This window comes from Glycine max, chromosome 15 (assembly GCF_000004515.6).
Source record: "Glycine max cultivar Williams 82 chromosome 15, Glycine_max_v4.0, whole genome shotgun sequence".
NCBI lineage: Eukaryota > Viridiplantae > Streptophyta > Magnoliopsida > Fabales > Fabaceae > Glycine > Glycine max.
In genome coordinates this window covers 8,912,688-8,925,397 of record NC_038251.2, presented here as the reverse complement: position 1 = coordinate 8,925,397, position 12,710 = coordinate 8,912,688, and the positions used below count along the sequence as shown (strand labels likewise).

Here is a 12,710-nt window from a genome sequence, read left to right as displayed (position 1 = left end):
ACATAAAGGAAAAATTCTTTGACAAAATATCTAATTCTGTTAAACAAATGTAACAATAAATTAGTTTGATTTTTCCGTTGCATTCCAATATGTACAAAGATGTTTCAATGGAGTTCGGATTTTCTTTTCAAGGATATGAACCCCCTAAAAAACAATTGTTTTTTTTGCAAGGTCCTCAAAAAGAATTGTTTATTCTTTTTTGCAGGTGATTTTAGACGTCGGAGTTACTAATCAACTAAAAAGGGAAGTGTCTCGCGCTTGTCAAGATTAACTAATTAAGAATATGATTTACCTTATAAACTCAAGTCATCTAAAACTTTCTTTTGAGTAACTTTATTTGCACGCCTTATATAATGTACTACTATTAGCTATTCACGATTTCACGTACATCATATTTGTTTGTTTTTAATGCAAAAAGTTCCATTCCTCATAATATTGTAAAAGTTTTTAACGGAGGATAGGTTAAGTGAAAGTAGTAGTCTCCCATAATGTGAGATTGTGAGGAACAAAAATCTAAATATCTATTGAAAAAAGTGTACATATATTAATATTTAACTATATTAAGAACAAAATTGTTTTCAAAAGAGAATATCGATGAGAAATGGAAAAAGAAAGTGTAAGTTTACCGTTCAAGATTTTGTTCAAATTAGTATCACTTGGATTAAAAAAATTGACAATGTCATTCACTGTATTAAAACGTTTATAAATATTCTCACAATTTTCAGATAAACTCTTAATTATAAAAATTAAATCACAATTAAAAAAATTATGATGGAATGAAAAACCTTTAAAACTAATCTTGTCTTCATTGTTATTACATGGTGAAAATATAATAACAATATTGACAACGACGATAATGTGTTAATGGAGATAAAGACAATAATATCAGTGATTTCATAAGAGAAGATTATAATTAAGAATTAATCTTAATGCTCCATTTCCTAAATGTTTCAGATAAATTGGAAACGTCCATTTCGTAAGCACGTTAAGAATAAGCTTCTATGTTGCTTCAATTCTTAGACACAAAAAGGAGATACCTAAGCTTCTGTAAAAAAATAATCTTGCAACTTGCAGCATGAAATTCATTCTTGACGGACAGTGTCTATCGTATTGTCTAGCATACTAGCTAGTATAGGTTAGGACATCCAACTTATGTCTTCCAAGACATATCTCGATTGAACAAGATATTAGGACCATAGAATTTGGAAATGCTCTTCTGAATTCATATATAAATAAAAAATTATCTTATATCTTAGACTTAAAAATAAATAAATCTCATTCATTTTAGCCTATTTAATATTACTATTCCTAAAATATTATTTGTTTAATTCTAATTTTATTTTTAATGATTCTTTTTTATTTATGATAATAAATTTTTTAAAAAATTAAAATAATCTTATTTTTTTACTTAAAATTACAAAAATTAAATAATATTAACTAACTTTTTAAATTGATATAAAACTAGTTATTTTTTCTTAGATATGAGTTGAGGAAGTATTATTTCAAAATTAGACTAGATCATTGAATCATTACTAAACTCCACAATGATTTTGAACAATAAATAATCAAAATTAAATACTCCATATGAATTCTTATATATAAGTAAAAATAACTACTTTCACATATATTAAGAGAATTAGTTGGAATCATTTAATTTTATTAATTTCAAATAAAAAAATAACTTATTCATAAAATGTTATTCATTGAAATTTGATACCATAAATAAAATAGATTCCTTGAAAATATAATTGCAATTAAATAAAAGATGTTTTAGGAATGATATCATTAATTAGGAGTGAAATTAGTTAAATTTACTTATATTTAAGTCTAAGAAACAAGGAAACTTTTTTTATTTATATATAAATCTTGAGAAAATATCAAGTGGTCTCTATGTTAGATTTAAATATAAGTTAATCTAACTAATTTTGTTTTATTTAATACTATCATTCTTAAAATACCCTTATGTAATTATAATTCTATTTTCAATTACTTACTTTATTCATGATAACAAGCTCTAATAAAAGACATTTTAAAAATAATCTATTTTTTACTTGAGATTAGAAAAATTAAAAAATGTCAATTAAATTTCTTAATTAATGTAAAATTAGTTATTTTTATTTATGAGTGCAAAAGGATTTACTATTATTTATAAAACTTACGTATCTTTTCAAAGTTACATATTTTTTATGTTTTAATCTCAATTACTTATATTGAGTAAAAAAACTCAATTATTTATACTAAAATTTGGTTAAAATTTATTTACCATACTGTCGTATAAAAATATTATTTTCATTTGATACATTTTTGCATATAAAAATTAAGTAAAAAATAAAAAATATATATTTAAAATATCAAATATGATATTCAAAATTCGATGTTAAAATAACAGAACTGTTACTTCAAAAAAAGGAAAAAGAAAAAGAAAAAGAGAACTCGTGTATCTTCTCATACGCCTTTCTTCAACGTGAAAAGACAAAATTGCGCATTTCCTTTAAGTAAAATAAATATGACCAGCAAAAATTTTCTCTTAGTATTTAAGATAATTTCATACCTAAGATTTGATATTTTATACAAGTAGTTAAGTTAGAAAAATGATACATTAATTGTTCAACACACTCATGTAACTCTAAATGACACTTAAGAAAAAATCATAATTAAGCATGAGTTTCAACTCAATTAACTTGATGGGTTTGACTGAATCAAAATCTTAGGTAGTTCATTTTTTTTTGTTTTTTTTTTTTTAAAATGAAGATGCATTCTATTCAACTAAAATTGGAGGCACCTAAGTATTTTTTTGGTACTTAAGTTTAATATATCATCAAGTAAGTGGAAGTTCCTGGAAGACCATTTGGACTATAAAATTAGTAAATAGTAACAAAGAAAAAAATGATAAGATAAATGAAATGAAATAAATGTGAAAATAATAAGAGAGATTTTGAACATCGCTTCTAGGAGAATTTTTATCTTTTACAAGTTTATACTACTTTTGTTAATAGGATCAAATCAAAAGATTTTAGTCAGTAAAAATCGAGTTCACCTTTTCATTTTGAACTAGTTAATTAAAGAAAAACTCATCCAACTTCAACACAAAGAATTTGGAAATAGTAACAAACAACCCACATAACTCATGAAGGAAAACATGGTTATGAGAGCGTGGAGCATATATCTTTGTTGTGCTTACTTTGTAGTTAAGGTTGAATTGACTGTCTTCAACAACTCTATGTGAAAGCCAATAGAAAAAATATATACATTGATGCTAGGACTTAGTCTAAAGTCAAGATTTTGCACTCTTGCGTCAATTTAACCATTGTTTCTCGTTTATTCAATAATTAAACAAATTTTAAATGTAATTTAATGATAAAAATGCCTTAAAAAATACGTTATTTTAATACCATTCGTTTTCGTTTATGGTATGGTTGATAGAAAGGAAAAAAATAGTATTAAAAATAAATTATATTTTTTTTTTGTGAGATCTACATCTTTTAGTTCTATTTTAATTTAAAATTTTCTCATCTATTTTTATCTTCTAAACGAAACACAACGTTAGAAATAATTTGAGGTTTTGTTATTAAGATAATTCCCACCTACTTGCTATTTTCATTTCAATAACATTAAGTCAATCTAAGTTCTCAGCGAGTGCGTATGATAACGACTCTAAAAATCAGCTATTTCTGATCCAAACCAGACGTATTTGACTTAGTTTTATGTATTTTATGTTCTCAAAGGCTTTTACTGAGTCTTAAAAGGCCATCCATGGTTATCATGTCTTCATTGGTCAAATTTCTTCTGACTCAATCTAGCCATCGACTAAGTTCGTTACGTTCTTAATACTCCCGTCATCAGCAGCTTTCTTATCTTAATTCCAACCCTGAAGTAGAGTCATTATCCATTATATTTTACAATTAATATAGTATTCTTTTACCGATTCAATACAAAGAAAATGAAAACAGTAAAGCAGTACTGTATATACAGAACGAATTAGACTAGGAGCATAGAGATGATGGATCAATTTCTCTTAAATCCCTACTTTTTTCTTTGGATTTTTTTTCTTCCGATCATGATACGATATATACTTTAATTCATCTAATTTATTCTTAATTATCTGAAAAAACAATACTTAAGCTTCATAACAACGATCAATAAAGTGTTAAAATAGACTGAAGTTTTAGAGTATAATATTAATTTTTGATTGTGAACAAATAAAGGATCTAGACTATGTTTGATAAAATTAATTAAAAAATTAATAGGAAACTAAAAAAATTAGTTAATTGAATTATAAGTGTTTAGTAGGATTAACGATTAAAATAACTAAAAAGTATAAAATAACAAAAACATAATAAAATTATGATATATTTAAAAAGAGTAATTAAGAGATTGAATAAATATATTGAGAATAAGAATGAAAAAAAATATAAAAGTTAGTGTTTAAAAAATAGAAAAATAATAAAATTATGATTTATTTAAAAAGAATAATTAAAAAATTGAATAAATATATTAAAGATAAGAATAAAAGAAAATATAAAAGTTAGTATTTAAAAAAAAAATACTACTTCAAATATATTTTGAAAAGAAGTTAGAAACTGATAAAAAAAAGTTTGTTACCAATTAATCAAATAAATCTTTCATCTAGTAAAAAAAATTTAAAAATTAACTGAAGTATCTTAAAACATATTACCTTAAATTACATTTGAGTCGACTTTAAAATTATTGAATTTATTTTAAATAAGAATAATAAGATACACTAATGCAAAATCAACTGAACTCATTGTATTTTTAACATAAACTAAACTTTGTTTTTTTATAATAAATTCTAAAAGTATAATTTTGGATTAAATGATTAGGTTATTTACAATTAAAATATAAATCACATCAATTTAAAATTAATTTTAATTAAAATTATTTTATAAAATTAATTTCTATTCTATTATACCTTATTTCTTACTTATTTTTCTTTTCTTTCCTCACAAACAAACAGATACTTTAATGAGGAAATATTTAAAATCAAGGACAAGGGTATCATTTACACTGAGGTTCCAACATTGTGAAGTTTTAAGACTGATGTCTGCGTTGGAGGTAGGTGGAATATAGTACTAGTTGCTGATGATACTTTGCCCTCAGAGTTGTTTGGTGAATGGATGCTGTTGCTGAGTTCGCTTAGCCTCCGGTTGTTGTTGGTAGTTGGTGAGCTACTTTCATATTACTGTGTTTGCTGTTCGTTATACATGCGGCATAATAGCCAAAATTATTATTTAGAAAGATTGAGTGAGTGAAAATAAAATAATAAGGATAACAGGGAAGAGGAAAAGAGGACTAAGAGTAAATATCGTAATTGATTTCCGTGAAATAATTAGTTTTATAACTTTAGATATCATGAATGTTACTTTATGCAGGCTTCAATATAAATAAATCTAAACTTATGTATGATGATTTAAAATATATAAATAAATTTTATTATATTTAATAAAATTATTTTTAAAATATGCTTTATATAATTTTGCTTTTGTTTAATTCTTGTAATTTGTAATACCAATAAGGACTTTTAAAATGTAGAGAGTATTTGCATTTGAAACATGTTCTCAAATAAATAAAGTCTTTCATCAATTAGTCTAAAAGATATTTTAGGAAATAAAAATCATTTTTAAAATGAGATTGAAAAAATTAATTAAAGTTAATTAGTGTTCTCAATCAAGGTAAATTAATTATATTTTTATGATATTTGATTTCGATGGAAGTAATTAACTATAAAGTATGAAACAAATCCTCTCTTCACCATTAAGGATCTAATGATTTCTTCACAATTATGCCTTACTAATTAATAGTGTTGATTTTTTTATTTATTTCTTAAAACTGTTTGTTTACTTCTCGCGATTTGATTTTTTGCTGCCATCTTTTAAATATTGTGAATGTTGCTTTAATGCACAATGGGCTTTATATATGAAAAAACATGAGAAGAAGTAATTGGAACATCTAATTTTGGCATCTTGCAATAATAATGAATGATCCAAGTGTAAATTAAAATTTTCTTGAATGATTGACAACTATTATTCAGTGAGATTAATTTTTTACCCTTTCATCCAGGAAGTTGAGAAACATTTTTTATCTCTAACTCAAAAAATCATTCTAAATCTTTCTATAATATCTTTCTACTAATTTTCTTCCTTATTTGTTTTATGTGGTAACTATATATGTCTTTTATATTTCTAAAATATTAAATGTATTTAATTTTTATTTAATATTTTTTTATAAAGTTGTAGAAAGATTTGTAGAAAGAAATAATATTACTCTTTAGGAACTTAAAACCAAATTATCTTGCTAATTACATATGGTCCTTGACTCAACTTTGGCATAGAGCCACAATATATTAAGAGTATTAACCATACACTCTTTAACAATGCCTACAACACTTTTTTTTTCTAACTAGTTAAAATTCACGCGAGTAATATTATTTTCGAAATGGAATTATCAACAGTAGAATGGAACCCACACGAATTTAATTAATAAGCAGGGGTATTGGAGAGAGGAACCTATATTTTCAAATGTTAAATTTTCAAGTGATTCTGTCATGTTAAATTTGTAGATCGAGTCACATTAAAATTACTATACATTTAAAAAGAGAGAAACTGATCCAAAATTTTAATATGATATGATGATGTGAAAATTCCCACCACACCAAAGAAAAGCTTTAAAGCTATCATATACAATTACTAGACTGATCGACCATATTTCCACACATACTATCCACCATATGCCCTCACATACAATTACTAGACTGATCCAAAACTCACCATATTATTGTGTTGTATGACACGTTCATCAGTGATACAATTCTTGATTTCATTTGTCAACCTAATAGCTCATCTTACTGCCACAGAAAGAAAGAAAAAAAAAGCCAAACTCGACATTTTCCTGAAGTACAATTACATAATACACAGTTGAGAGAACAAGAAGCGTGTATAACTACAAACTATATGATGGACTCTATAAAGTAATAAGAGCATCATATGGTAGATTACGACAATAATATGTATATATATATACCTTGTAGGGGGGAATCAAGCATGTACAGGTATGGAGGAGCTCATTGATACACAGCCTTTTATGCGTTCAATAATAACATTTCTGCTGACTAGGCCTGATGAATGATGATGACTCAGTGCTAGGCCCTCTTTCACACACTCATCGTACTTCTCCAAAGTAGACACAATATCACTGAAATCTGGCCGTTTCGAGGGGTTTGCTGACCAGCATCGCTTTATCAGACGTGCTAGTGCTGGTTGACAACTAGCTGGCAGAGGAGGCCTTTCATTCTGATCAACAATAATTCAATCAGTTTTTAAATTAAATTACTTACTTATGACAGCATTAAGCCTTTTCATTATGCATGCTTATGACTTAAAAAGTATTACAAGGTACACAAAGATTTCAAGTAGTGTAAGGAGTTCAGCAAATCCCAGGGTTTATTTTTAGAGTTAACAATTACTTCTGTCCTCAAAGTTATTGGATGTTATCACACTAGTCTCTCAGTTAAAGAAAATCCTATAAAAGTATTCGTTTCTAACATTAGTATAATACTTAGTATGTGTGAATTAATATGTTTAAGGATCAATAGGAGATATAAAATTGATTGAATAGTAAAAAAGAAAAAGAAAAAAAAAGTTGTGAATTTGATTTTTTTTATAATAAAAAATTAACAAACTAATAATTAATATTTATCAATAAAAAAATAAAAAATGATAGGATTTAGATGAAACAAATTATTATTTGAGAGATTTATTTGACATTTTTCTAATAACGCCCCACAATTTTAGAGAAAAATGCTGTTTATTCCTTCTTTTTATGGGGTTAAGGGGATGTGTGTGCCTCGTGGGAAAGCACTAATCGAGATAACACCATAGCGGCTAGCCTTTTATGCATAGTCCAAGGACTACTTTTGACAAATGTGTGCACCAAAATGTCACAAATGTTACTATGTTAGCGTCATACATTTTTTTTTTATCAGGTTGAGCGACATTAAGGGATGCTTGTTGGGACTAGGGAGGGAAAACATGCATCCAAAGGCCCATGCATCGGTGCTTCCCATTATTAGGACTAGAAGACACATGCACCGACTATTACACTTTTCAACAAAAAAGTTGAAGAGTCTTGATTAAAATAATCCATGATCATTGCTCATGTTAGGTTCTGCTTCTGCACATGTAACCCAATACCTACCTCACATGGTTCAAGTAATTCAAGATTTCCATTACGGGAATTCGGGGATTGCTACCATGATGTCAGGTTTTAAATCTCAAACAACAGGTGAGATGCAACATGAACTAGTAGAGTCATTTATTAGTTGTGTTTGTGTAGTTTAATTACACTGACTAGTGACTACTGATAACTATCTATGTATGGAAATAAAGATTAGTGGACACACATTTTATGCTATATGTATTCTGAGCTGAGGTACGTAGTTTGCTTTGTCTGAAGAAAGATTGTATTATATAAGGAAGTGCTATGGCCAAGTAAACCATGATAAACTGATAGTGACACTGAAATTATCATGAGAAAAACTATTTGTAGTTACAATATATAATTAGTGGTTACTCCATGCCGTGTCTTTTGGATTCGTCCTCACCTTTAGGAGTGACACTGAAATGTTTTGTCCTCACATGATTATAATTCTCTGCAAAGCAGAACTCCCTGAATAAAGATATTTTGGCACTGAAACTATGGTATTGATCCATTCAGTCACATATACTACTAAAATGGAAGTGAATGGGTAAAATGGCAAAAGATACTCATAAGCCTCATGAATGTGGATGCACCTAGATGAGGCATCAGCACCTAGATGATCAGGATTCTCCAATTAGCTCTGCCTTAGAGACGATTCTCTAAGAGGTCAATTAGAGGATTGATAAAAGTTTTGAAAATTGTTTTTGTTGTACATGTATTTGTTGTATAAGGTTTTAAAAGATTGGGTAATGGGAGAGATCCAGGTCAAACTTCCTGTTTGGATATGCTATTCATAGATATTTCTGTTACTAGAGTAACTATAGCTACTATTTCTTTTAATACTAAAAGGGACAACCCGCATAGCTACTGTGTTTTGATCCTTTTTGCATCTAATCACACCAGATGCATATAAAAATTAAATGTCAGAGATATCACATTTCTTCGCAGTCCCATTAGGGGGAACAAATAATGTGTAAAGGACAATTTCCTTCATCCTTATTTAGCAGTCAAACTCTTTCAAGGCAGAAATTCCCATATTATTGGGTATAATTCTGATTAAAAAGAACTTGTCCGACCAATCATTGAGTATAATACCGACCCAAAGAACTTGCCGGACCAATCATCTTTCAGACAATGCCACATCTGATTTCAATTTTGAATTATTATTTTTATATAAAGTTCATTTTAAAACCAATTTTAAACCAATTCTGAAATAAATTCTGATTCAAAAACTAGTTTTAAAACCTATTTTAAATTAAAATTTGATTTTAAATCCAGTTTTGAATCAAATCCAATTTTGTTAATCAGCCAATTTGAAACTGATTTGGTAAAAAACTCTACTAGTATTGGAAAAAAAGATAGTTTGATTTTAAAATCCAGTTTGGTTTCAAATAGGATCTGATTTGGTTTTGTGAAACCCAACCATGCACATCCCGAAGTCCAAAAACTATGTCATGTGTCAAATTAGACAAAAAATATAGTTAGTTTATCATTAGGCCAACTAAGGCGTTAGTGTACCATGAAGGAATTTTGTAGAGCAGACAAGAATAAGTCCAAAAGGGATTACAGAAAAACATTCAATCAATAAAACTATCAGAATTGCCAAGCAGAGAAGTGATGCAATCGTTTAACTAAAAGAAATTAACAAAATAAAGAAGACATCATTTAGAGTTCAGGCATAGCCATGTTACCTTCTCAGCCACAGCAAAAGCAGCTTGCACTGGTGTCATTCCTTGGAAGGGAAGTAGAGCAGTTGTGAGCTCCCAAAGCACAATACCAAAACTGTACACGTCAACTTTGCGAGTATAAGGTTTTTCCTTAACCATCTCCGGTGCCATCCAACGATATGTTCCAGAGTTCCCTTTGCTTTTCCGGCATCGTGTTTCAAGACAAGATGTACCAAAATCCGCCACCTTAACCCTCATGTCATCATCGAGAAGCAAATTGCTTGACTTGAGGTCTCTGTGAATCACACCTTGTGAATGAAGGTACTCCATGCCCCTTGATATATCTAGAGCTAACCTTAGTATTGTTTCCGTTGAGAGTGAGTACGGCTCTTTCTTGTTTAGATACATCCTCAGAGTCCCTTGTGACATGTATTCTGTTATGATACAGTACACGGGCGGTTTTTTACATGCTGCAATAAACTGTAAATTAAGGGTCATTTAAGCTTATGCATCCATTAGTAGAGGCATTTCAGAAACCTCTGCAGCTAAAGGTTACAATATCAATTACCACACATGAATGAATGTTAGACTTTTCTTAAAATTTGGTTTAGATGTAATTCAACCTTAATATGCAGTTGGTCCTATAATGGATGGCCCAACAGGCCCAGACCAATAACAACTACTAAGATACACTTTATCATATTATAATATAAATCTAATTCAATCTCAAAAGTTAATTCATAAGAAAAAAATTATCCTCCATTGATATAAACTTTAAAAATATGAAATTTCCATTGTGGTTGTTGACATTCAAAACTAGGGAATTACTTTGTGGCAAAGGCCAAATCAAATTTGTCTAATACTCAAAATAGGATACCTCATGGTCTTTCCAGAACGCCAAGTACAAAAATAAATCATTTAGTCCATTTACCTCCTGCTTTCTATTTTCAATCTCTAATTAGAGATGCTATGGGGTTATCTTTGCCTCGTTTAGTTTGTGTGTAATTTGTTTTTTCGGGACTCTGCCCCACCTCAACATAAAAAAAAAAAAAAAAAGAAGATAAATCACTGCAGTACTCATCCAAAAATGACAAAATAATAAGAAAGATAGAAAACTCAATCTTTGGAAGCAATTAGGTGTATTGTATATGTTATTGAGCCAACCTACTTATTTAAATTCCTCTTTTTTATGTCTTTTAAACTATTACTAAGATAAACAAGACCTTAGTCGTTCGTTTATAAAATTTATCATTTTCTTTCCCTAAAGTGGCAAGTAGCAGTGCCTCTTTATGGGAAAAATCAAAACTATGTACAGTATATAAATTAACTCGCAAACTTTGCTCTTTTCTTGCTTACTCCTCCAAGTTTCAGATCCACATAGACAAAACCCCCTAAATGATAACCAAACAAACTACCATTAGGACAAGTAGATTAACCGAACCTGCACTATGTTGTGATGAATGAGACGTGAAAGCAAAGCCACTTCAAAGTTAAATTGCTCCTCTAGTAAGGCCTTTTTCTCCTCATCCTGGGATGGAATCTTCACCATTTTCACAGCAACAGCTCTCTGCTTGTAGATTCCACGGTAAATTCGGCTGTGAGCTCCAGAAGCAAACTTGCTACCTATAAAAAGCTGAGACAGGTCTGCAGCCCATTCCTCTTTTTCTCCCTCCTGGTCCTCCTTTGAAGTCTCCCATGTCTCCATTGAGTCGAATATCAATGACCACGATTCCATGCTATCAAATCTCTTCCTTTCTACGTTCTCCGCGTCACTCTCCAACTGGGTCTTGGAGGAAGATGAAGGGTCTGGTAAAGCTTTACTCTTAGACATCCTTAGCCTAAGCCCGTGGAAACATGACCCCGCCATTGAACCTAGAAAACAAGTTTGTGATTGTGAAACCTTTGCACTTTGCTATGATGTGATGCTTTTCAAAACATACAGTCATAGGAAACTTTCATCATGAGAGTTGATTTTGAAACATGAGCTCCAACTAAGAATGAAGAGTGTTTGTGGGTTTTCATTAAACCATCTTGATGAGTATGTATATTCAATCAAGACCCTTTGAAAGTCATTCTTACTTAACTAGGCCACGGTTTACTTCATTTCAAACTATGATAACTTCGTATCTAGGGGTCTAGTTCGATTGATTGAGCAGTAAATTGTTGTAAACTCTCAGAATACTTGTTTTTTATTCTTACCAATAATATAAAATAAAATAAAAACTATGATAACTTGGTGTATCAAAGTTGTGAATTGTGATGGATAAAAATAAAAATTCTCAACAGCATTTAACTGTCAAGCAGAAACAACAGAGAAGCATGTTGGGATTTCATTGCTTGTAGCCAAATGCTAAGGGGTGTAATGAAAAATTGAAAATGAAATTGCTAGCATTTGAAAGAAGAAGAAGGATTTTTTTCACGGTTTTTCCTAGTAAGATTAGGTTGTTTAGCGGCATAAAGAAGAATTCAGAGGCAGAAAAGTTTCAAGGGTGTCTCGTGAATGCTAACTTGTTTAAAAAAGAGAATTAGTTATAGCGAGCGAGAGAGAGAGACTTTTTTGGGTCAATTTATAATTGAGAGCTTCCTTGATTATGGCAATATATCATGAATGCAATGCATTCTAAGTGGCCACAATGAAAAGAGAGAGAGACTTTTGCAGTCTTCTCATACTTTGGATATATCCCTATCCTTGTTGGGCCCCGAAAAGTTCCAAGAGTACAAGTGACATGTAACTTAACAAAAGAAAAAACACATTAGACAAGTGCCAACCGCCAAGAGATTGACCTATAATTTGATACTACGAAACAAAGTCATTCTATGAATTACTGT

The 12,710-nt window shown here is 29.3% G+C and overlaps 1 protein-coding gene across 1 annotated transcript; it reads right to left on the bottom strand.

Annotated features, from left to right (window-relative positions):
* Nucleotides 1-6,621: 6,621 nt before the first annotated feature.
* On the bottom strand, nucleotides 6,622-12,425 carry LOC100806033 (serine/threonine/tyrosine-protein kinase HT1). Its single transcript, XM_003547227.4, has 3 exons — nucleotides 11,323-12,425; nucleotides 9,906-10,361; nucleotides 6,622-7,307 (listed from the first exon to the last, which is right to left on the bottom strand). Exons 1-3 carry the CDS (start codon nucleotides 11,746-11,748, stop codon nucleotides 7,053-7,055), a joined length of 1,137 nt encoding a protein of 378 aa, XP_003547275.1. The 5' UTR covers nucleotides 11,749-12,425; the 3' UTR covers nucleotides 6,622-7,052.
* Between the last annotated feature and the right edge of the window lie 285 nt (nucleotides 12,426-12,710).

Bases quoted from the DNA above. Each gene is read 5' to 3' on its own strand.
- LOC100806033 (XM_003547227.4), bottom strand. From the start codon at position 11,748: ATGGCGGGGTCATGTTTCCACGGGCTTAGGCTAAGGATGTCTAAGAGT. The intron at 10,362-11,322 runs GTTCGGTTAATC...CTTAATTTACAG, and splicing joins TTCATCACAACATAGTGCAG to TTTATTGCAGCATGTAAAAA. The intron at 7,308-9,905 runs GTAACATGGCTA...ATTGTTGATCAG, and splicing joins CTTTTGCTGTGGCTGAGAAG to AATGAAAGGCCTCCTCTGCC.